Source organism: Cajanus cajan, chromosome 10 (assembly GCF_000230855.2).
Source record: "Cajanus cajan strain Asha chromosome 10, NIPB_CcT2T_4, whole genome shotgun sequence".
Taxonomy (NCBI): domain Eukaryota; kingdom Viridiplantae; phylum Streptophyta; class Magnoliopsida; order Fabales; family Fabaceae; genus Cajanus; species Cajanus cajan.
In genome coordinates, this window is record NC_138526.1 from 49,131,854 (window position 1) to 49,157,919 (window position 26,066).

The 26,066-nt window shown below is 33.3% G+C and overlaps 3 protein-coding genes across 4 annotated transcripts; all 3 read left to right on the plus strand.

The window, feature by feature from the left end:
• The first annotated feature begins 1,804 nt into the window (after positions 1-1,804).
• LOC109805473 (IRK-interacting protein) lies at positions 1,805-4,352 on the plus strand. 2 transcript variants are annotated; one of them, XM_020367557.3, is made up of 2 exons: positions 1,805-2,404; positions 2,699-4,352. In XM_020367557.3, the coding sequence occupies exons 1-2, from the start codon at positions 2,174-2,176 to the stop codon at positions 4,226-4,228; spliced, it is 1,761 nt and encodes a 586-aa protein (XP_020223146.2). In that variant the 5' UTR covers positions 1,805-2,173; the 3' UTR covers positions 4,229-4,352. The 2 variants fall into 2 exon arrangements, with proteins under 2 accessions (XP_020223146.2, XP_082921746.1); XM_083065620.1 differs by having other exon boundaries at positions 2,274-2,414.
• A 5,562-nt stretch (positions 4,353-9,914) lies between these two features.
• Positions 9,915-11,583, plus strand: LOC109805957 (UDP-Glycosyltransferase superfamily protein). The gene has a single exon (XM_020368259.3). It carries the CDS (start codon positions 9,976-9,978, stop codon positions 11,413-11,415), a length of 1,440 nt encoding a protein of 479 aa, XP_020223848.1. The 5' UTR covers positions 9,915-9,975; the 3' UTR covers positions 11,416-11,583.
• Positions 11,584-13,790: 2,207 nt separating this feature from the next.
• Positions 13,791-24,998, plus strand: EMB3011 (RNA helicase family protein). The gene is made up of 19 exons (XM_020367730.3): positions 13,791-14,077; positions 14,177-14,281; positions 14,380-14,521; positions 14,639-14,857; positions 15,224-15,303; positions 15,735-15,960; positions 16,206-16,376; positions 16,505-16,650; positions 16,868-16,965; positions 17,351-17,459; positions 19,548-19,725; positions 19,814-20,043; positions 20,145-20,321; positions 21,747-21,818; positions 21,953-22,129; positions 22,320-22,381; positions 22,487-22,639; positions 22,719-24,429; positions 24,599-24,998. The coding sequence occupies exons 2-18, from the start codon at positions 14,276-14,278 to the stop codon at positions 24,316-24,318; spliced, it is 3,846 nt and encodes a 1,281-aa protein (XP_020223319.2). The 5' UTR covers positions 13,791-14,077; positions 14,177-14,275; the 3' UTR covers positions 24,319-24,429; positions 24,599-24,998.
• The last annotated feature ends 1,068 nt before the right edge of the window (positions 24,999-26,066 follow it).

Sequence of the window (26,066 nt, forward strand, 5' to 3'; positions counted from 1 at the left end):
GTGAAATATTTGATCAAAGAAAATACAGAATTTAATTCAGGCATATGCGTTAATGCTACCAATTAAACAAGAAAAGACACTTTTTGCATGTGTTTGTTTGACAAATATTACTAACTGCCCTGGCCGGTTTGGCTTAGGGATCTTAATTTCCATAAAACAGTGTCATTGTGAGAAAAAGGGGTGGTCACAGTCACAACAAACTCCTCCTAATTAAACAATTCTATTGTCCTACATGGAATTCCAATTCCAATTATACAAAAGGGTACCATGCTGCAACCAAGAAAACGTTCTCCAATTTCAAAAATACCCTATGGGGACTTGTATTTGTGCATGACATGGCTAGGGTTTTATGTAATTTGAATTTTTAAAAGATGCTACGAACCAATTGGTCCCCACTATGGCATTCTGTCTTGTAGGATTCCTTGTCTGTGAGTTTTTGGATGGTTTTGGACCTTTTGGTTATTTTCCTTTCCCTTTCGGCCGAAAAAACTGAACCTTGCACGGCTCAATATTGTTTGTTTTTACTTTCTGTACTTGAACAATATTAACCTCAGCCACCCTAACTGTGTATCTGCAAAAAAAAAATAAAAAAAATTATTGAACCACACTTTTGACATAAATGGTAAAGTTATATCAATTAACTAAATTGTTTAGAATTTGGATCTTAATATTAAATATCAAACGGATTATGTTAAAAAGAAGAGTATTCATCTTGTGAGTCCACGATTTCCTACCGAGATTAATCGCTATTTTTTCTTTAAATACATATTAAATGCTTTAAAATTCTCCAATTTGAGGTCAACTCCATGAACTTGGTAAGTCTTTTTTCCGTCTTGAAAATTCCCATTAGCCTTTGGATCCATGAACAGGTTAAGGGTTTACAATATTAATCTTCATGAAGGGTCATCATGCTTGCATGGAAAAAATTGAATAGTGAGGCTTGTGTTATACCCTGTGCATTAGGCATTTAATATACAAGAAGAATATTCTTTCAGGTTTAAGCCATTTAGTTTAATTAGTATGTTCACCTACTCCTCACCACCATATTGGGGTAAGGGAAGTATTTGATGGCTTTTTGAACAGTTATAGTTGGCACTTGGCATCATACTCAAGTCATGATTACACACAAAATGTAAATGAGTACTAAAGTAATATATGGTTGACAATGCCCTCAAATTGAAAGCTGAATATTACTTCACCTTAGATATGATGGGGGACATTATACATAGTGGATGGAACTTCCCATGTTGCTTACAAAGCAATACACCTAATTCCACTTTCTGGTAATTTTCCTAACGTGTGGGCATTTCGGTAAACTGGGTTCACACTGCTGGGATGCACAGAATCATATAATCCTTGGTGTAGACCAATACCAAGTAAATCATTTCTCATGTGATAAACCAAAATAACTGAAATCAAATAATGAAAATTATCAATGTTTTTGGATTAACATTTTTATGATATATTATTCTCAATTTTTCATGACAGATTAATAAAAAAGGTAAAAGCTACAAATAGCAACTTTCAGTTTGACATGGATTCAATAATTCAAGATGTCAAACTAAACATACACTGTATAAACATAAAATGGTGTATATAAACATATATTAAACAGGAATATATTTAGCAATTTAGTTAGTTAAAAACAAACATATATCTCATAAGAATATGAGTTTCATTTCATTGTTAATAGCTTCAAGATATTATGTAAGTATCTCTGTAAATATTCTTTGAACACCAAGACTTGCCCTGCCACCTAGTGACTCCTACCCTTAAATAAATTTTGTATCTTTGTCAATTGGGATAAAATTTCTTCACTCAAGTCTATGTACCAGAAAAGAAAATTACTCATGTCTCTCTCTTCTTCACATGTGCTCACCTCATTAGTTTTCCTATGAGAACAAAGACAAGGCTCACTTCATTGGGTTTGAGACGTGACCCTTTGTATCCCTCATTCCATTTTCTGGTTCTCCAAGATCCCATTCTTATAACCATACATATAATAATAGCCATCAAGCAAAATCCAGCCGTTGGATGTCACCACTTGAAAATCCGTTTTGTTCTTTTCCTATTGTCAATAAAAATTCCAAGCACATCAATATTCTAGTGCACATATTATCTTCTCGGCTTTTGCATTGCATGCTCCACTTTGTTCTTTCCTCTGTTGTGCTTCATGGCTGCAACTGCAACCGCAAAACTTTGTCAAGACCATAACAACCAAAGCCACAACCCTGAAATTACAAGGGAAGAAATCCAAACTGCCATAGCCAAAGCAGTGGAATTAAGGGCTCTTCACGCTGCATTAAGACATGGAAGTAGTCCTGGCACAACAACCAATGCTAGATTTCCATCACCTTCCCCTGCTTCTCACTTCTCTTCCCAAGATTACCCTGTTTTCACACCAGTAAGACTATGTAATTTTACTTCATTTTTTTGTCATTCAACTTTCTAGACTATGCATGGAATATTGAAATGAAACATAAAGCATGAGTTGGGTGAGATTTGATTTGATTTGACCCTTTTTTTTTAGGACTTTTGCTTTATCTTGCTTTTCATGGAACTTTTAAAAATGTTACTCAAGTACTGAACTTTTTAGGACTTTTGCTTTGCTTTATCTTGCTTTTTTCATTTGGAGGCATAGATCATGTGTGCTTTTTATGTTGAAGAATTAGTCTCTAAATGAGAGAATCATTGGCAGAGTTATGAAGATGAAGCACACCAGAACCCAACAAAGAGCAGAACTATATCAGAAAGTTGGGATGAGAATGGGGCAGAAGGAGGTAACACCATGGCCCATTCAGATTGCAAGCAAAAATCAGGTTCAATAAAGGGACTACCTTTTGGATTTTCCAATAACCTAGACTCTCACTTGTGTCCTGCTGATGATAGCAAATCTGTGAGTGGTTCTTGTGCAAATCACATTACTGTTCTCCAAACATCACCTTCCCCTGCAAATGACTACTTCAAATCAAGGAGGAGAAACAGTTTGGGGGACTTGAAGCCCTCATCTTCCTGCAATAGGTGCAACCCTGCTGTGATAACTAGTGAATATGATAACACAAGGAACACCAAAAGCTCCAACATTGTCGTCCCCCTCACAGATTCCCATGCCTCTTTCCAAACCCAACCAAAAAGTAAAGGGGTGATTTCCTGGCTGTTCCCTAGGTTCAAGAAGAAGCATAAGAATGTTATGAGTTCCCCAAACAGGACAGAATCTGAGGAAGTCTCTCAGGTTCTTAAGGACATGGGGGGGATAATGTCAGTTGAGGCACTGAAGAGGGAACTAATGGAGGCAAATGAGAGTAGAGATGCTGCCTTGTTGGAAGTTTCTGAGATGAGATCTTCACTGGGGGAACTCAAACAAAAGCTTGAGTACTTGGAAAGTTATTGTGAAGAGTTGAAGAAATCTTTGAGGCAAGCAATGCACACCAAAGATACTACACTTTCTGAAAAGCTCAATAACCCTCCCCAGAGAGGATCACCCTTTGATGGGAATGGAGAAAATTTGATGCCTGTGGGGGAGGAGGCTATGGTAGAAGGCTTCTTGCAGATAGTGTCAGAATCAAGGCTATCAGTAAAACAATTTTGCAAGACCCTTATATGCCAAATTGAAGAAACTGATCACTCTTTGATGGACAACTTGAACTTGCTCCTCCAACCATATAGGCTTTCCTTGAATTCAAAGTACTCGAAGGCAGTTCTTTACCATTTTGAAGCCTTCATAAACCAGTCCTTCTACCAAGACTTTGAGAACAGTGTGTTCCAAAAGAATGGAAGCACAAAGTTCTTAGACCCTAGACAGGATCGCCAAGCACAGTTCTCATCATTTGTTGCACTTAGGAATTTGAGCTGGAACGAGGTGCTTAGAAAGGGTACCAAGTATTACAGTGAAGAGTTCAGCAAGTTCTGTGATCAGAAAATGAGTTGCATCATCACTTCGCTGAATTGGACAAGGCCTTGGCCTGAACAACTCCTTCAGGCTTTCTTTGTGGCAGCAAAGTGCATATGGTTGCTGCATTTGCTGGCATTTTCTTTCAACCCTCCATTGGGAATTTTAAGGGTTGAAGAGAATAGAAGCTTTGATCCTCACTACATGGAAGATTTGGTTACTGATAGACAAAGGTCACAAGGTTCTAGCAGGGTTAAGATCATGGTGGTGCCAGGGTTCTATGTTCAGGATAGGATATTGAGGTGTAGAGTTATTTGCAGGCACAAATCTGCACCCTAAAGTAAAATAACTTGAAAATTGGTTTAATTTTACTGTCCATTTTATTTAGATTCTCTCTTATTTAAGTTTGTAACTATCCAAATGTATGCAGTAATAATGAATAATGGTTCAAATTGGTTACATCTATTACTAACTAGATTTTGGATGCTTCATAATTAGTATGTTTAGTTCAGAAGTGTAAGGAATAAATATTAAACTTTTCTTATTACTGTGTTAGAAAATCAATGATCCCTACTACCCAAAACAGTGACTGAATGTATTATGTTGGCTACTCTGGGAGAAATTTTTGGTTATTCGAGTGTATTTTGAACATATATAATTTCAAATTCAAAAGTCTTCTGTCCTATGTAACAAAGACAAAGAATGATGATACCAAAAAATAAAAGACAAATAACAATACTAACAAACAAAAAACATTTTCAATGAGTTAAACTACTATAAAATAAATTTGAGTTTCTCTAAGTGTGAATTTACAGAATATTTTGTCAACTAGTTTTGAACATTCTCAATACATTATATGTATCACAATTACTGTAAAACAAACGTATAATTTGGAACATTATATGTTACGCCTCATGAATAATGACATCTATAAGTGAAGTTTAAATTTTCACATTATAAAATTATCACAATTACTGTAAAACAAACGTATAATTTGGAACATTATATGTTACGCCTCATGAATAATGACATCTATAAGTGAAGTTTAAATTTTCACATTATAAAATTATGAATATTGAATTAAAAAATAATTATGAATGTTATTGTTTTTTTATTTAATATTACTCAATATATTATATTAATTAAAAATTAAAATAACATTATTTATTACTAGTTCAACCACATTTATATTATCAAACCTTAAATCAGCGTTTCACTATTTGTCTATTTCAAGGATGGTCCAGTTTTAAAAACCTTATAAATTATTCTTTTGGTAAAATAGCATAAAATTAGTTTTTGGTCTAAAAGCAAAATTATTTTGAGGAGGCTCATACATTTTGGGTTCGTGTTCGTAGCCCAGTGACATAGGCTTCGTAGTCATATAGGAATGGGCTTAAATTAATTATGGTCTGCACAAATGCTTTCTGCATTGTGCTGATTCAGATAATTATTCTTTGTCTTTTCTATTGATCATTCTATGTCTCCTCTTTTCTTGCTCACACCTTCAGGTGGATTCAAACATGTAGTTTTGATGGATAAAGGTAATTGCATAGGTTTTAGAACAAATAACAATCCCCTAACCTTTTCCCATCAATAAATGACTTCTCACTTTAGAATAAGAACCCTTATAAAATGAATTACAATAGTTGCAACACTAACTACGTCACTTGCAGACCCTTATTAAATTGTTGAAAAAAATTTTGTATTAAAAATTTGTGAAAAAATATTTAAAATACTAAAATATAAAAATTGTATTGTGAAAACATCAACAATGACTTAAATAAAAATAATACTTAGAAGCCTAAGTAGTTGATGAGTTGTATCTTGTCATTCATATATCAGAATCAAGAACCATAAGAATAATAGAAAACTTAATTTTTTTTATTGACATATATAAATTTTATTTTTTCACTTGAGTACGGGCTCAATACATACTTTAAAAAAATAACTATGTGCCCAAATAAGGTATCATTTTGTGGTATGTAATTTGGAATACTTATACTTTGGAACTGTTACGAAGAATTTAAAGTGATACCGAATGTATGTTTTTTGCAGTTGTTCCATGATTTCTCGAATAATATAATGTAGGATTTTTTTTTTCTATTTTTCTTTGTTGCGTGATACTTTTATAAATCAAACGTAAAATATATTCCCTTCATTCATTTTCACACACCTTGTGTTTTTATTTAGCCAGCAAGAAAGTTGAAAGATAATTTCAAGTTTTACATTACAAGAAAGTTCTTCGAACATACAAAATTTGAAGGCCTTTTCCTAAAAAAAAAGAGTAGGAAGATACAAAGGAGTTTTCACTAACATATACTGTAACATATCTTGAAGTATACTAGTGGTCCCGTTCAATGAAAAGAGTAAAAAATTTAAAAAAAAAGAGTAGATTACACTCTCGGTCACTGCAATATCAATTCGTGATTTAAGTCTTATAAGTTTTAATTTTACAATTTTAACCTTGTTAAATTTATAAAATTCACTATTTTTATTCAATTATTAAATATTCATTAGTCAATTATTAAAAATTTTACTAATATTTACCGTTATGTGACATTATTAGATATCACGATGATTAATATTTAAATTAAATAACATTCTTAATTTCATTTTATATCATTCTCATCTTTTTTATCCTTGTTTTTGTGAAATAAAAATATAAATTAATGGTTAAAAATATAATTTAACTTAAACATTATTAAATATTACTTATTATTTTATCTATTTAATATTATTTTATAATCAGTGTTATAATGTCAGTAATTATGAAGTTTGACACATTACCTGGATTATACATATTAAATGTTATAAGATAATTAAAAGTAAAATTTAATTAAAATAAAAATAAATGAAAGAAAGACAAATGAGTGATGTGTAAATATACTACGATGATATTAAAAAATTGTAAATTATTATTTGATTACACGATTATGATTTATGAGTAAGTATTAACCACAAACTCACAAAATTTGATGTATAATTCATAATTAACGAACACTGACGTAGGGAGATTTTCAAACGTAATTTTATCGTCTCTTCACACCCATGTATTAATTTACGTAAAAACTGTTATTTTTTACTTAAGGCTTTGTTTGGATTTGAGGATGGAAAAGGAGGAGTGGAAAAGGAGGGATTTGAAGGGAAAGTGAGTGGAAAGTGAGGTTGTTTGGATTAAGGGAAAGTGTAGAGAAAGTTTGTGAAAGTTTGTGAGTGAATTGATTGATGTGATAGATAAAAATAAATTTTTTAATTGATAATTTTGTAAGATTACTATTTTGCCCTTGGATTAAAAAAAAGTTTATAATTATTATAATTAAAAGATAAATATAAAAATTTTAACTAAAAAATAAATATAAAATCTTAATTTAAAAATAATTTAATTTAAATATTTACTTTAAATTTAATAATAGATATAAATTAAAAATTTAATAGATGAATATGTAATTTACACTTTTACTTTTGGATTAAAAATGAGTATAATATTATTTATTGTAAATAATAATAATTAAAATAAAATTATATTAACAAGTTTAATTTATTAAAAAATAATAAATAATGATATTAATATTAATAAATATTAGAAAAATAATAAGAATCATAATAAATAATAATAATACTAATTATAATAAATAATAATAATATTAATAATAATGATAATAATAATATTTACAATAATAAATAATAATAATAAAATATATTATGATAATTATATTTTCTAACATTATTTTATTAATATTTATGAAAGTGTTATTATTTTAATTTTATAAACATGTATTATTTTTTTTTTATATTTCTACTTTTTGATGTGAATATTTAAATAATAAAATATATAATCTTTCCAATATATAATATATTAACCTATAGCTATATAGCTTCATATACTAGCTAGATATATATTTTACACAGATTGCATGTTGACATGGTTATATTCATGCAGAAGCTTATAACAATGGTACCAAAGGAATATATGAAATCCACCAAGTTTTTAACTCGAAGGAGTATTCCAACCAGCGCAAGCCCCAAGTGTTCACAAGATTGCATAATCGATTATGTACATCAACGCATAATCGATTATGCTCGTACATAATCGATTATGCGCTGCATAATCGATTATGCTCATACATAATCGATTATGCACTGGCATAATCGATTATGCCTCAGTATAATCGATTATGCCAGTCCATAATCGATTATGTATGGTGCATAATCGATTATGGTAGTATATTTTTCTTCAATTTTTCATCTCTTTTCAGGTTTTGGGCAGGGTATTTCTGGGTTTTCACAAATCTTACGTGACTTTCTTCTCTTTTCTTCGTTTTTGTGTGAGGATGGCAACGACGCTTCTTCCCCCTTTTCTTCGCCTTTCCATCGTTGCAAATTACCGAAAACAAATACCCATTTTCTTCGCCTTTCCTTCTACGTAAATAGTAAATCAATAGATCCAAACAGGGGCTAAATGTGATTTTTCAAGTCCGACTCCAACTCTAAAATAATAATGTATCTTTATTGTGGTCTCCCGTCAGATGTTTCTCCCGTCAGATGTTTCACGTTTCCTCTTTCAACATTCTCACTTTATCAGAGTTCATGAAAATTAACAATTTTAAATGCAATCCTATTAGTTGTGTCATTGTGCGCTTCACATATTAAATTATTTTTTTAAAAGTTTTTTTTCTTCTTATTTATTAAAATAAGTTTTTTTTTTATTTTATTTTATATTTTTATGTGGTTGTCTAAAAATATTTTTTAAAGTATTTATTGTTTTTTATAATTATTTTATACAAACTGAGTTATTTTTAATTTTAAAGTTTTAAAATTAAAATAATTATATTTAAAAGTATTTTAATTAGTTAAAGTCTGAATTAAAACACAGGTTAAATAATATTTTTGATTTTCTGTAATATTAAATTCATAATTTTCTTTTATTTTTATTTTTACAATTTTAATCTCTTAATTTTAGAAATCTATAATTTTAATTTTTTTTATATGTTCATCTATTAATTATTAAAATTATAACATTAATAATAATATAACATTGATGATATAATAATTAGAATTTAATAATATTTAGATTAAATTTTATTTTTAATTTTCATATTTATCTCATAAAATAATAAATGGATAAAAATAATAATTAAAAGTACAGTTTTAACCTAAGTATTATTAAATATCAATAGTTATATCATCTATTTAATATTATATCATCATTAATGCTATAACTTTAACAATCAATTAATGAATATTGAATGAGGAAATTCAGTTTTTAAAATTTAAATTAAGAGATCAAAACTATAATTTTTATATTATAAAAGAATTAAAAGTATAATTTAACTTAAAATAAATAAAAATTTCTTTCATCAAATGACAAAGTAAATAATATAACATGATAAGTAATTATATATATTTTTTACATAAACCAGTTATATATTTTTTAGACTAATACATAACTCTTCCAAAACACTTCAACTTATAAAAGTAAATAAGAATATGATTAAATAGAAGTTAGATGCATTTTTTAAACATTTATACATTGAAAGGAGTTATTTATTTCAAATTATAATGTAATTATTAAATTACAAAGACCAATAGAGTTCGTTGATGAGAGGATCGTCAAATTAGAATAATATATACCTAATTTTAATTTTAAAGTTTTGATATTATCATTATAATTTTTGTATATAAAAATATTAAGAAAGTGGTTTATTTTATTCTTACTAACAAATATATATTTAATAAATCAATTAATGTTTGGAAAATTGATTTTTGAATGAATTTTAATTTTTAGTTAAAATTTGATTTACAAAGTTAAATGATTTTAGTTGAGAATAAGTTTACCTTAAAAAATTCAGTATAAATTCTCAGTCAAATCCAAAAGTTACTCCTTCTTTTTTTGTCGTTTATAGTCAAATGGGGGTTTTGAGAGAATTAATTTTACCTAACAATAATATAAAAAAAAAAGGAAATAAAATAAATGTAGCCATGTAGGGACCAAAATGGATTTAAGGAAAAAAGGAAAAACTTCCATAAAAACGCTCGAGTCTTGGTCATTGAAATTGGAAAGCCAATTGTGTCTGCGTTGAGCATCAATGGCGGAAAGGGAAGGAAAAAAAGAGATAGTGCTATTCCCATTCATGGCCCAAGGGCACATAATCCCCTTCCTAGCCCTAGCCCTCCAACTAGAACAAACAAGAAACTACTCCATCACCATAGTCAACACCTCCCTCAACATCACAAAACTCAAATCCTCTCTCCCACCAAACTCCTCCATCACCCTCCTCACCATCCCCTTCAACCCCTCCGACCACAACCTCCCCCCCAACACCCAAAACACCGACACCATCCCCTACCACCTCGTCATTCGCCTCATCCAAGCCTCCACCACCCTCATCACCCCCTTCAAAACCCTCCTCCGAAACACCTTCTCCCATAAATCCAAACTTTGCATCATCGCCGACATCTTCTTCGGCTGGACCGCCGCCGTCGCCAAGGACCTCGCCGCCTTCCACGTCATCTTCAGCGGCTGCGGCGCCTACGGCCTCGCCTGTTACCACTCCCTCTGGCTCAACCTCCCCCACCAGACCTCACGCGCCGACGAATTCGCCCTCCCCGATTTCCCCCAAGCGCGTAAGATACACCGCACGCAGTTACCCACCAACATTTCCGAAGCAGATGGCACCGACGCCTGGTCAATCTTCCAAAGATACAATTTTTCCTTCTGGGTCGATTCCGACGGGGTTATATTCAACACGGTGGAGTCCCTCGACTCGGTTGGCCTTAACTACTTCAGGCAGAAACTGGGCCGGCCCGCTTGGGCTGTCGGCCCGATCCTGTTATCCACCGGAGCTAATTCTCGCGGGAAAGGCGGCGGGATAAACCCTGATTTATGTAACCAATGGCTGAACCGGAAACCCTCTAAATCGGTTTTGTTTGTGTGCTTTGGATCGATGAATACTTTATCTGCTTCGCAGATGATGGAGTTGGCGAAAGCGTTGGAGCGGTGTGGGAGGAGTTTCATTTGGGTGGTGAGGCCTCCGATTGGGTTTGACATAAACTCCGACTTCAGAGACTCGGAGTGGTTGCCGCCAGGCTTTGTGGAGAGGCTTGGGGCATCGGGAAAGGGTTTGGTGGTTCACGATTGGGCGCCTCAGGTCGAGATTCTGTCGCATGCGGCGGTTTCCGCGTTTCTGAGTCACTGCGGGTGGAACTCGGTGCTGGAATCGCTGAGTCAGGGGGTGCCGATTCTGGGGTGGCCCATGGCGGCGGAGCAGTTTTATAACTGCAAGATGTTGGAGGAGGAGGTTGGGGTTTGCGTGGAGGTTGCCAGAGGGAAGAGCTGTGAGGTGCGATGTGAGGACATTGTGGAGAAGATTGAGTTGGTGATGGCGGAGACTCAGGAAGGGGTGAGGATTAGGGAGAAAGCTTCTGAGATAAGAGATGTTATAAGGAATGCTGTCAAGAATGAAGATGGGGTTAAAGGGTCTTCTGTTAGGGCTTTGGATGAGGTTTTATCTGCTGCTATGTCCTGAAAAACTCTGTTTTTCATTTTGTAGCCATTGAGTGTTGGTCACGTGTGTGTGGTTGTGTTGTATAGATCGGTTGAACATTCAGAACTGGAGTTTTACTCAGCTTGTGACCATTATTAATAAATCCTTTGGCTTCTGCATGCAACAAAGCTGCAAATGTTTTTGTCGCTACTCCATGTGTTTGTCTGTGGTATTCTAATCGCAACAAGTGCCAACATAGTTATGTTCATGCTACGGTGCTGTGCTACCAACTTACCAAATGATTCCTAAGTTTCAAATTGTTAATGCTGTTGTGCTACGACTCTCATTCTTTTTAGAGGTCTTGGCATGTGCCAAAGGCAACAACTTTCGTATTAATTAATTAACTTAGATATTTGGAGAAAAAATTATTTTAAAAGTTCACTCTTGGTTTCCAAAAATTATTCCAAACAAATAAAATATTAATTTAAATTATAAAATATTAAATTAAATAATTAATTTATAATAAATTTATTATAAAATATTAATATTTTATTATTTCGAAATGTGATTCGGAGATAATTTTCGGAGGATGAAGCATTGCTCATAAAAAAAAATGATCGAAAGACACAACATTAGGAAGCAACCAATTTGCTAGAATGCTAGTAGGCTTGACTTAGTTGCATATAACGCGAATAGTGAACACTATCACTATTCATTTCTTTATATTTCTAGATACTAATTGTGTCAAGTGAAGAATAGGTTCTGGATTTGCTGAAGCAACATTTTTGCCAAAACTAATCCACTCTAGTAAAGATCTGAGAAGGGATCTGTTATGATAAAATGTTCAAGTGAGCGAAAACCACTTGGCTGCTACTATCTGACTAGGACAAAAATTTGAGGAGAGTACAGGTGCAGGAAAGGAGAAAAGTTAAATTTCCTTATCTACGAAGCCAATTATCATCTGCAAATTTGCAAATGGTTCTAGATCTGACTATAGTTAAAATTGAGGCAATAGCAATAACCATCAGCAAGGAAATTATCAAATACACATTACCGGCGTGAGGATTAGAGAATATTTTATTGAAAAAAATAATTCTATTTTGTAATAAATATATGTTTAATAAATCAATTACTCAAATAATTTTACAAATAAAATATCTTATTGAAATATTAAGCAAAGAGAATCGAATTATTACAACCAAAATATAAAAAAAAACAATTTATTTTTTCTTTTTAGGGGCAGTTACTAAACGTTTTATGATTTTTTTTCTTCTTAATCTCAGTTTTACGTTAAAGTTTTAACCATCACCAAATAAACATTTAAATATAAAAAAATATAAATTTTAGAAAATTAAAAGATTAAAATCATATATTAATTATTATAAGAAGACAGAAAGTAATATTGATTATATTTATAACTATGATAGTTAATTTTTTAACTTTCCTTTCTATAAATATAGGTTTTTTTTTTTTTTAATTCGTTTTTACTTTATCCATATCTTTCTGAAGTTGACCGATATCTGAGGCAAGAAAAGTTAAAAAAATTTTGGTTAGTCATCTTAATTGTTCTAATTGTTTATTAGCTGGTTTATAGGTTAATTTTATAAAAAAAAACCTTATTTAACATACAAGCTTATTTGAGTAACTTTTAACTTATTTTTATAAGTTATTTTAATTAAGTGATGTTTATCTTATGTAAATAAATTAGTTTATAAGCTATTTTTTCCCTATATATTATCTTTAGTAATTAATTTGAAATATCTTCTAACATCTCCATTTTACAATTGTTAGTTATTTTAATGATTAATGTTACTAAACATTTTATATATTTAAAATGGTGATGTTGTGTCTCCATGGTAGTCCCATTAAAATTTAATTTTGATGAGTAAGTAATCGCTTTAATTTATAAAATTGGAAGAGACCATGACAATAGTCAATGAATTTAGAAAAATATAAAATAGAATTATGAAATGTTAAATAAGTTTTTAAATTTAATTACTTATTATTATTTTAATTCATAAACATACTTTTTTTTGAAACTTAAAACATGTTAATATTATTATTTAATTTTTTAAATAATGTCATTTTAAAAAAATTATTTTACATTTCTATTAATTTAATGAACTAATATGGTAGGATGACATAATGGAATATATATTTAAAATAAAATAAAACAAAACAAAATAAAAGTGATATACGAAATTACGAAGAAAGGGAATAAGTAATCTCGTGTAGTTGATAAATAAAAATGTTCAAGAAAATGAAGATCACAAGAGTTTATTTTCATTATGTGCTGTTATGTTATAGATTATAAATAAATTATATATTATGTCTCTTAATTATCATCATTTATATTTATATTTTTCTTCTCTCAATTTTAAAAATATATTTAATTATTTAAACGAAAAACGAAAATTAGCCGCGGCGGCGCGTTCCGACCCATTGTACCTAGCAAATCGCATTTCGTTTCGTTACACCGTCACACCTTTCACCCCTCTCTTCTTTCTCTCTGCATAACTCCCAAACCTTCGCTCAGAACCGCAGAGGGCACTCGCTGCGAACCGGATTGCAGTGTCAACTCCAACGAAGCTCTGCGGTGCGTCCTAGTCCGATTCAAATCCCACTAATACACTTCTATTCTCCGCTTGCTCCGAAACGACGACGTTCAGCTATCTATGCGACGGCGATCGAGTGTTTAACTTAGGTATGAATTCCATCCAGGATATAGGAACGGGATACCTAATTAGAAATTATACTTGCTAGTACTTCAATCTGGGATTTCTAGCCTGCGTGTTTGGATTAGGGTTTTTGGACGTCGCTTAGTTTCGCTCCAATTTTCGTACTCAATCTTCAAAGATTTTGCTCTGTTAATTCGTGACAAAATTTGCAGTTGCATCACATCATGGAGGTCAGTATCGTATATGTTCTCTTGCTCAACACGCTAAACGGTTTCGAATTTCGGTTTAATTGGTTCTCCTTGTTGTTGTTGTTGTTGTTTGTGAGTAGAAAGATAGAGCTGGTGCGGGAGCGATTGACATAGACAAGACCACGATGACGTTGGAACCGGAAAAGCCTACTGGTGGTGGACTCTATGTTCCTGGCAAGGATAGGGTGGTTTACGTCCCTCCAGAGAGAAAATCTCGTTTAGGTATTTTTGTTTTGTTTTAATTCTATTGATTATCAGTATCTTAGGTCTTGTGTTTTACATTCTTAGGTGCTGAATGCTGATGCTGTTCGTTGTTTATTTTGACAAATGATTTAATAGGACTTGATACCCTTGCCATCGCAAAACGAGCAGAGTCTCAAAATGATGGGGGATTCAAGGTGCCAAAAGAGAGAACCACTTCCATTGCAGCATCTGCAGAAGATGAAGATAGGTCCGAGTCATCAGTTGTTGAAGAAAGTGGGCATGATAGGACTGTCACTGCACGCAGGCACACTAATCGGAGATACCGTGAAGCGACCAGTGAAACATCACATGCAGGTATTTATTTCCTCTTGTATAGATGTTGCTGCCAATTGGGTTCATGTATATTTATTTTATGTTAATCAAATATCAATATGTATGTAATAAAACTTGTTATGAGAAGCACATGTTGCAAAACTTAAATAAAATGGTAGATATCAAGCTTTTTGGATCTGTAAAATGAGAGAGCAATGTGATATTGGGGGTAATATAAAGGAACTTTCTCCAGCTCAACATGCCTAATCAGTCTAAAATGACAATTTAAAGTTGTTTTAGAAGTACGTGTATTGCTTTTTTGTTGTATGATGGAATTTGGTATTATTTTTTTTCCCCAAGAAAAAGTAAATAATAGCATCTGAAGGTGTTGTGACTTTGTTTGCACAGAAAGTTCTTTAAGTGAAGATCACTATGGAGAAAGAGAAACCAACAGGACTCGTTCAACTGAACAACATATGGGTTCAGATGTAAGATTATTTCTCTTTACTTTTTATTTCCTTTCATTTTTAATGGTTTCATTAATTGCATTAGAAACAACATTTAAAGTGTCATGATGCTATCCTAGGGAAATAATTTATTCGTGAAACAACATCCAAACTTGTTTACCTGCCAAAAGGATTGGTAAGATGAGGGAAAGGAAGAATCTAAAGAACTTTTTCTTTAGATTATTGTGTTAATTTTAAGTGTCTGTTGCCTTTTGTTTTTCCTGAAATGATATGAAGAACATGTTTTTATAGAAATTGTCAAAATTTGCTTTTATCAATCTGTGCTATTAATAAATGTTCAATATTTTCATTGCTGACATTTCCCTTTTACATTTAGGAATTTTCATTAATAAAATTGTCATTAATTTTAAAGTTTGCTGCATATATCTAATTTTGATATATCAATTTTGAAGGTTCCTGCTTCTCCATCTGGATATGACAGGGAAGATCATAGGAGTGAGAGGAGGCATCGCAGGGATGATTCAAGAAGTGATAGTGGAAGAGTGCGTCAACGGAGCTACTATGAGAGTAAAGAATCTTATTCAGAAAGGGATTCACGTAGTAGGTATGACCGTGAACATAGTAGAAGTGAATATGGTAGAAAGCGGGACAGATATGAAGGTTCCAGGAGAACACCTGGTATGTAATTGTTAATTTTCTGTTTCTTGTAATTTTTATGGAATTAATCCAAGTATAGATGCTAGGGAATGTCATGGATTTATCTATACTTGAAATACTATAAACCTTTTGCTGTGTTTTTCCAATTATATAGAATTGACATTTAATATATTATTATATTAAAAATATAATTTTGCAATTAACCTCTGCATTGGGAAAACCAGCTATTCTTATGATCCAGGAATTACCAATTTTTGTATATGCAGGCAGGTCTGATTGGGACGATGGACGATGGGAATGGGGAGATACTCCACGAAGAGAAAGTGTTTCTAGTTCTAGACGTCATCAACCTTCACCATCCCCAATGTTTTTAGGTGCCTCACCTGATGCACGATTAGTTTCGCCATGGTTGGGGGGCAACACACCTAATTCATCTTGTATGTTATTCCAAATATGTTATTGTTTTTGTTATTGCCAACATTTTGATTTTTTTAATTCCTATAATTGAATTTGATGATGGAAGTCTTTGAGAAATAATTATGTTATATTGTTGAATTGAATGTAGTTACTTCACCTTCTCCATGGGACCATGTATCCCCATCTCCTATCCCAATACGTGCTTCTGGATCTTCAACCAGATCTTCTGTTGCCAGACATAGTGGAAGGTCTCATCAACTTACTTTTTCTTCCCAAACTTCAAATACGTATGAGGTATATATTTTGCATCTAATGTCTGATAGTTCCCTTGTGTATTTGATAATTCATTATAAATGCTGAAAAATGAAAATGAATAATTTTTAATCAAAGTTCTGAACATGTGTGGTTTTCTTCTTTCACACTACAATTATTATGACTACTTTCGAGTTTCAATATGCATGCTATAATGCTATATCATCAACTTATATAATTATTAATTTCATGTGTCCAGGATGAAGTGGCAGATAAGTCTGACTTGGGTGAAGAACACCAGTATGAAATTACTGAAAGCATGCGTTTGGAGATGGAATATGATGCTGATCGAGCATGGTATCTAAATCTAGTTTGGAAAATATTTTTTGCTGATATTGTTTTAAATTACTGAATTTGAAATATGTAGTGTTATCATAGATGAATCTTTTGGGAAAGAGAGATCATAGTGCTTAATTAATAATGATATATTGGTACAATACACTGTTTCCTGTGTTGGGCTTGTCTTTTATGGTAAGTGTTTATAGGCTTAAATTGTCTGAAGTGTTTCTTCTTTGATATATAGATCCGAATTTTGACTCATAATGCAAGTTTTACCTTATCTTAGTGGTGATAGAGCTAAAGTTGTAGATGATTCTTTTAGACTTCACATTATATTGTTTGATTTACAAATTTGGTTTTTACATTTATTGTAGTTAATGTAATTACAATTATTATCATGAAGGTATGATAGAGAGGAAGGTAGCACAATGTTTGATGGTGATAACTCGTCACTCTTTCTTGGAGATGAAGCTTCCTTTCAGAAAAAAGAGGCTGAGTTGGCCAAAAGACTGGTAACTTTTAGAATTTGTAAACCTTTAAATTATCTTTTCCTGTACTGGCCATAAGGAGATCTGATAAAATTGAAAAGCTTGCATGAGAAAAAGTTCTGCACCTTATGTTTTGTATTTTGTAGATGGTAGCATGGAAAATTTCTTTATTGTAATTATTTAATTTAGTTATGTTTACTTAGATCTCATCTAGCTGAAGATTGATGTTTATAAAAGTTATTATTATGTTTGTTGTGGTGTGGTGAGCTAGATAGATATATTTTATGTTTTAATCTACTATCTTGGGTGGATTTTAGATGAATGGTATTTGAACTATGGTATACACTAAGCAAATGGAAATTTGTTATAATTGTATCCAATCCTGGGACAAAAGTTTTCTGCCCCATTTCCTTGCCCCTTAGAAATTGCCACATCACTTAAAGAGTCCATGTCACTTTTTCATTAGGTTTAATGGAAGATTAAGAGTTAATGTATGTCACCTGTCATGCAGTGTACTTGGGAGTTGTGTTCTTGTAGATCATTAATACTCATTCTGCTCCTGCATTATGCTTTTGTTATAAACCTCCTCACTAGACTTCCATAAGCTGGTGTCACCAACCACAACTGAAGTTCCTTCTGCCAACTTTCTTTGCATTATGGTATCAGTCTCAACCAACTTGACAGCGATCCCATCCTTGGCATCTACACATGGTTCCTTCTCCAATTCATTCAATACCACTCTTGCCAAGCCAAATTACTCATTTTGTAAATTCTATTGTTAATATGGTATCAGAACATCTGTACCAGTACCCTGATTTCAAGAACTTGGTCCAGACCATGATCATTAACAATCAATTCCTTGACATTATCACTGAAAATGTGACAACTGTTTGCAACCAATGATTGGCTAAGATGTAACGAGTTCATGAACATCATCTTAATTCTGGTTGCACCGACAAAGTTTCCCTTGCACTTCGCAACACTCAACACAAAGGTTGGACAAATGGGCAAATGGAATAACCTGCAAAGGTGTATCATGCCTGGGTGGTAGTTGCACACACTCATCAACTTCTCTTAGATAATTTCAGAGAGAAAATGTTAAACTGTAAATGGAGTTTTTCATTTCATTCAACCCACTGAAAACAGAATACAGAGGGAGCATTTATAGTAGCTAGTAGCTACCCTTATTAGTACAGCTGTAAAAAGCTGATTACAAAAATAACAAACTGTGACAGCTGGCACAACAAACCTAGAATATTCTGTTATAACAGAGAAAAATAACATAATGAAAAGGTAATATTTTTCATTTTACACTCTAATAAATTCAAAACACCCTTCTTGTGAGGTATAATCAAATTCAGATAGAGTAGCATTACTTGAAACATCAAATTCGTGATCATCGACTTTAAGGTAAGAGGAGCTTAGATTTGAGGGGCAGATAAAAGGAAGGGCTTCAATTCTGAAGCATTGTGGTAGCTTAGAGATTGCCAGCCTCAGGCTCACAAATTTCAAAATTAAGATTTCAGTTGGGCAACCGTACTTGCCAACTATCCTCTACACCAGGGAGAACTTGTTTCGGTGAAGAATGCTCAAAAAGAATGCATGTTTAAGGAACGTGGAATGGAGAATGGCCCATTAATTCTGTTAATCCTTTGTTAGAGGACTCTTTAATTGATATAGCAATTTCTAATTGAGGGGACAGGGTAATGGGACAGTTTTTTATCCCAATGTCCAATGATGTTTCATGAAGGTAGTCTGCGATTTACCATTTACATGTTTATTTGTTCTCATATGTTCAGGTTGTTAATTATCTTGATCATGTGATGACATGTGTCTTAAAGGATTATGATACCTTCCTGGTTAATAATAACTTGTATTTTTGGGAACTTTGAAAGGGCTAAGTTTTGAGATTGGCCGACAAAAATCAGCTATTCATACAATATCACTGGACTGTGTTTTAGGGGCAGTATTTGCAACATGCTGTAATTGTTGCATATGGTGCAATATCCTTAATTTTGCTTATTTATGAAGTGTTTAATTTATTGGTTCATGCTGTTTACGGCAAGTTGATATGAGCTTATTATCTTACAAGTGTTTTTATCAATAATTCAGGTCCGAAGAGATGGGACCAAGATGTCCCTTGCTCAGAGCAAAAAGTTGTCTCAGCTCACAGCTGATAATGCTCAATGGGAGGATCGGCAACTGTTGAGATCTGGAGCTGTTAGAGGTACAGAGGTTCAGACTGAATTTGATGATGAGGAAGAACAGAGAGTTATTCTTCTTGTTCATGGTAAATATTCATCTGGCAGATACAAAGCCTCCTTTGCATTGTATCACTTTTCATTTTTGACTAATTAGTTTTTCCTTGTTGGCCACAGATACAAAGCCTCCTTTCCTTGATGGCAGAGTTGTTTTTACTAAGCAGGCAGAGCCAATTATGCCATTAAAAGATCCAACATCTGACATGGCTATAATATCTCGTAAAGGATCTACTCTTGTCAGAGAAATCCATGAGAAGCAGAGTTCGAACAAGTCTCGTCAACGCTTTTGGGAACTTGCAGGCTCAAAACTTGGTGATATCTTAGGTGTTGAAAAATCAGCAGAGCAGGTATTCTTTGAAGAATCTGGAGTAATTGTGTCCTTTGCTTTCTCTTTTCATGGTTTGAAATTTGAAGACTTCTTCATATTTAAAATTTTTGCAAATGCTAGATTGATGCAGACACCGCTGTAGTGGGTGAAGATGGTGAAATTGATTTTAAGGAGGAAGCCAAGTTTTCGCAGCATTTGAAGAAGGGAGAAGCCGTAAGTGACTTTGCTAAGTCAAAAAGCATTGCAGAGCAAAGGCAATATCTGCCCATCTTTTCAGTGAGAGAAGAGTTATTACAGGTATATACATATATTTTTTTTTCCTTTGGCTATATATGCAGCAATTGTTGATAGGGCTATTTTTGGTTAAAATGTAAAGAATCTGTGGGAAGTCAACCTCACAGGTTGAAGTAATTAATGATCAATCAATCGATCTAAATGTTCAAAATTAGGGCAATGATTATCTTTGTATTAAGACCTATAGTTTTAATCTAATCCATCTGTTTATCATGTGGAGGTGGGCTAGGATTGAGCATGTCAAATTAATATTTTTCCTTTTATTTTCTTGATTGTTGGTTATGGAGTTGGATATAAAACTATATTTTTCATTATATGATTTTGATATGCCACATAACCGAGTTCCTTTTCCTTCTTTTCTCCTATTAGTTACACATTTGCATACAAGGTTGTCAAATTGGAGAGTTTATGTAAACTCGTGGAGACTTCATAAACTCAATTCATATATTTGTAAGAGTTTACTTAATATAAAAAATTATATTAAAATACCTATAAATAACATAATAACTCGATAGTTCAACTCCATATTAAAGTAAATTAGCAAATTAAAATAATAAGGTAGGAAAGTTTAGTAGTGCATTAAAAATTTATACATAACTCAAATTCTTAAAATGACAGCATTTAAAAAACTTAAAAAAGAGTAATGTCTTCCAATCTGCATGTCTAATCCTCTAATAATATTATCTCCAAGTTCAAGGTCACCATCTAATAATATGAACTACTGTGTAAGTGTATTTTGAAATTGAATAAAAAACATGGGACGTGAAGAAGAGAACCTTCAAATATCTAACAAATATGCACCATCAGGCTTCAGTAAAGAGAAAAAGAAAAAGAAATACAGAGTAGGGAAATTTCAACAAACTGTAACCACAAGAACCCTGGAACCACGACAGACAACATGACGAGAAACCTTGGAATTGAACGACCCTGGAACCACAACAAAGACTACACTCGACGAGAGCCTCCGTGTTTTGGGTTTAGAACTGAAGATCGTGAGAGAAATCTGCAGATTGCACTTGTTAATGCCCATTATTTTTGGTTGTTTTGGGGGCTTTTTAGCTACCAACATTGACCGGTTGGATTACGTCTAAACTTACAATTATGTCCGATTCCACTCGAGCTTGGTTGAGTTTGCATGATTTCACTCCAAAACAAGTTTGTAACCAAGATAAACAGGTCGGGTCCCTGAACTCGTAAACTTGATAGTTTTTAGGAGTTAATACTCGATTTTGACAACCATGTTTGCATCTTGTAATTTCACATTTTTATCTATTTGTTTGAATTTCTCTCATTTTATCAATATTTTGATTTGACTTTGTCGTACTCTCAGTTATATCGTTTCACTCTGATTTTCTGTTTCAAATTGTCAGTCTTGGCGGTTGACACATGGATGTTATTATAATAATTTTCTTGATATATGATGTGTAGGTGGTTCGTGAAAATCAGGTGGTGGTGGTGGTTGGAGAAACTGGTTCAGGAAAGACAACACAGTTGACACAGGTTTTATTATCCTTTTCCATGCCTGTGTCTTGTGTTGTTAGTTGATGTTTATCCAATGAAGCAAAAGAATCTGATATAGATATCTATATTCATTAAAATGTAATTTGACATTTGGGTTTCTCATTTCTGAACAGTATCTGCATGAGGATGGCTATACTATAGGTGGTATAGTAGGCTGCACCCAACCAAGGCGTGTGGCAGCTATGAGTGTTGCCAAGAGAGTCAGCGAGGAGATGGATACAGAGTTGGGTGATAAAGTTGGCTATGCTATACGTTTTGAGGATGTGACTGGGCCAAATACCATTATAAAGGTGATCCTAACTTGTGTTTATAGCATTAGAATCAGTTATTCTGCTTCATGTTACTTGCATAGTCTGCTATTAATTGTGATTTATTTTCATTGTATATATTTATATTAAGTGCATACATGATGTGAGATATACTATAATTATGTGGATTATGGACACGTTAATCATAAACTTTAGTGGTTAAATTTTACAGTACATGACTGATGGTGTACTTCTACGTGAAACACTCAAAGACTCTGATCTTGACAAGTATCGGTATGGATGTATTAGCAACTTTTGCCCTCCACATTTTCACTGTTTTTTTTTTTTTTTTTTTGCAAAAAACAATGTTACCAATCATCTGGTTTGAAACTGTTTCAGGATTATTGTCATGGATGAAGCCCATGAAAGATCATTGAACACAGATGTTCTTTTTGGAATTTTAAAGAAAGTTGTAGCCCAACGTCGTGATTTCAAGCTGATCGTCACATCAGCAACTCTGAATGCACAGAAATTTTCAAATTTCTTTGGAAGGTAAATTCAGTTCATCATCTAGCATTGTTTCATGTTATTAACTTTTGTTTGATTCAACCTGATTTGGGCTTCCTTACAGTGTACCAATTTTTCATATTCCTGGGCGAACATTTCCTGTGAATATATTATGGAGTAAAACTCCAGTTGAAGATTATGTCGAAGGTGCAGTGAAGCAGGCTATGACTATTCACATAACCAGTCCTCCTGGTGACATCCTTATCTTCATGACTGGCCAAGATGAGATCGAGGCAGCTTGCTATGCCCTTGCTGAAAGAATGGAGCAGATGGTGTCATCTTCAAAGAAAGCTGTCCCTAAACTTTTGATTCTTCCCATATACTCTCAGCTTCCTGCTGACTTGCAAGCTAAGATATTTCAGAAAGCTGAAGATGGAGCCCGTAAATGCATTGTGGCCACTAACATTGCTGAGACATCGTTAACTGTTGATGGTATCTACTATGTCATAGACACAGGGTATGGTAAAATGAAGGTTTATAACCCTAGGATGGGCATGGATGCTCTCCAAGTCTTCCCTGTTAGTCGTGCTGCTGCTGACCAGCGCGCTGGTCGAGCTGGTAGAACTGGCCCTGGTACCTGCTATCGGTTGTATACTGAGAGCGCTTACCTAAATGAAATGTTGCCCAGTCCTGTTCCAGAGATTCAGAGGACTAACCTTGGCAATGTGGTCTTGTTGCTGAAATCTCTTAAAGTTGAAAATTTACTTGATTTTGATTTCATGGATCCACCTCCTCAAGATAATATTCTCAATTCAATGTATCAGTTATGGGTGTTGGGTGCCCTTAACAATGTGGGGGGATTAACTGAACTTGGGTGGAAAATGGTTGAATTTCCGCTGGACCCTCCACTTGCCAAGATGCTTTTGACGGGTGAACAGTTAGGGTGTCTTGAGGAGGTTTTGACAATTGTTTCCATGCTGTCAGTGCCATCTGTTTTCTTTAGACCCAAGGATCGGGCGGAGGAGAGTGATGCTGCACGGGAAAGATTTTTTGTGCCAGAGTCTGATCATTTGACCTTGTACAATGTTTATCAGCAATGGAAACAGCACGATTACAGAGGTGATTGGTGCAATGATCATTTTTTGCATGTGAAAGGTCTAAGAAAGGCTAGAGAGGTGAGATCCCAGCTGCTTGATATTCTGAAGACTTTAAAGATTCCCTTAACGTCATGTTGGCCTGATACTGACATTGTGAGAAAAGCAATTTGTTCTGCATACTTCCACAATGCAGCAAGATTAAAGGGTGTGGGGGAGTATGTTAACTGCCGGAATGGGATGCCATGCCATCTTCATCCCAGTAGTGCTCTCTATGGTATGGGCTGTACTCCTGAATATGTGGTTTATCACGAGTTAATCCTGACCACAAAGGAGTACATGCAGTGTGCCACAGCAGTGGAGCCTCAGTGGCTGGCCGAACTGGGACCCATGTTTTTCTCTGTTAAGGAGTCTGATACATCATTACTGGAGCATAAGAAGAGACAAAAACAAGAGAAAACAGCCATGGAGGAAGAGATGGAGAACTTGAAGAAGGTGCAAGCAGAGGTTGAGAGAGAAAGGAAACAAAAGGAGAAGGAAAAGAGGGCTAAGCATCAGCAGCAAATCTCTATGCCAGGTTTACGAAAGGGTTCTTCCACATTCTTGAGACCAAAGAAGTTTGGTCTGTAAATTGTGTTGTATAATACTGTGAAATATAGGCAGACTGAGAAAAAGAAGGCTGCATTCTAATTGTAATGAGAAGACTGAGAAAGAGACGGCTGCAGATTCCTTGGATTGCAGGTAATCTTGATGTTTTAATTAGTTGGTTAAAGACTTCAAAAATTTAAGATGCTGATTTAGGCAGGTCGAATGCAGAAAAGAATTTGATGACTGTCAAATAATTCATCCTTGCTTACGAAATTCTTTTAAAATACATTAAATAATTTCTTATTTCGTATTTATGATGCAGGACTGCCAGTACACACTGTGTTTACCTTATGGAAAAACAATATTCGAAGACAATATATTTTTGGTATTAGCACTGCGCTCTTAACCATTGTCACATCCACGGCAAGTTTGTTGGGTTCGTAATGCACAAAGCAGAAACTGTCCACAGGAAACTTGTTATGTATTCCCAAGGAGTGTGACCTTGTCTAGTTTTTACAACCTCGTCTTCACCGCGTCATTGTATTTTATTCATTATGTTCAACTCCAAAGCATCATGTTTTCCGTACAACAATGAGAATTGCGTTTTAACTTGTTCACGTTATTTAGGGCGCGGGGGATTGGAAATTACAGTGACTCTGTTTCCCCGATTTTCAAGGCAGAATTTTTATTAAATAATAATATTTTGGCCTTCCCTTTGTTCATGTTTCTCGATATTAGGAAAGAGAGGTGATAATGATGTGTTTGGCTGGGTGGACATTTTATTTTGTTTTCTTTTAACAGTTTTTTATTTTTATTTTTATTTTTATTTTTATGGTAGTCTCAATTTTGTTAGGACTTTGGAGGTATTAAATCTTTATTTTATTTTATTTTTAACTTTCTGCACGAAGAAAAGAATAATTTTCATGTTCTTTTTTTGACATCAGTGTTAAATAGTACGAAGAAATGTCTCATCGTATCATGAATCTGGCAGGTTTGCATATAGAACATTTTTGTCATGTTTTCGTACAAACGAGCAATTTTCTTTCTTTTGTGAACTAAGAAGCACAAACTGTATTGAGATCAAACCGTATCGAATTAGTGGTAATTTTCCCTGTTTGTTATCTAATTAGTTTTTTGTTTTAGTAAATAGGGTTGAAGCATAACTAAAAATTTCACCTGACTCACCTTATGTACGACGATGTATTTCGAAAAGAAAATAAATTAATCACGCAACAGTGTAGATAATATGTAGAAAGGTGACTTGGAGTTTAAGCGTAGGTCTAGATTCAATTCACCATCCATAAAATAATTTTGTTCGGATAACTTGAATGATTTTTTTAGTTGTACACAAATAATTAGAAGAGCTTTAAAGAAAGCATTTTGACTTATCTCTGAATTTTATTAAATCACTTTTGAATTGAAATATAAAAAATTATCCCCCTTAATTATATAATACGAATTACTAATATTTTCTCACTGAAGGATGACATAAATAAGTGATAACGTTGGAAATAAATTGGAATAAAACTAAAAAAGTAATTACGTCGAAAAAGTAGTGATAACACCATCAAATAAATTAAAATGTTCTAAATAAAAATTGAGTTGATAATATTTAGCTAGAATTTGGGATCAAAGGATGTTGATGAATAGCATGACGTGCAATCAATTTTAAGAATTTTCTGTTAACTGATCAAAAAAATAAATTCAGAGTTTTCTTTTATTCACAATATCTTATGGATATATTTTTGTTGAGTAGAAAAAAATAAATAGCTTAGAATTAAGGAGATATG

Bases quoted from the DNA above. Each gene is read 5' to 3' on its own strand.
- LOC109805957 (XM_020368259.3), top strand. From the start codon at position 9,976: ATGGCGGAAAGGGAAGGAAAAAAAGAGATAGTGCTATTCCCATTCATG.
- LOC109805473 (XM_020367557.3), top strand. From the start codon at position 2,174: ATGGCTGCAACTGCAACCGCAAAACTTTGTCAAGACCATAACAACCAA. The intron at 2,405-2,698 runs GTAAGACTATGT...AATCATTGGCAG, and splicing joins ATTACCCTGTTTTCACACCA to AGTTATGAAGATGAAGCACA.
- EMB3011 (XM_020367730.3), top strand. The intron at 15,961-16,205 runs GTATGTAATTGT...TTGTATATGCAG, and splicing joins AGGTTCCAGGAGAACACCTG to GCAGGTCTGATTGGGACGAT. The intron at 16,651-16,867 runs GTATATATTTTG...TCATGTGTCCAG, and splicing joins AAACTTCAAATACGTATGAG to GATGAAGTGGCAGATAAGTC.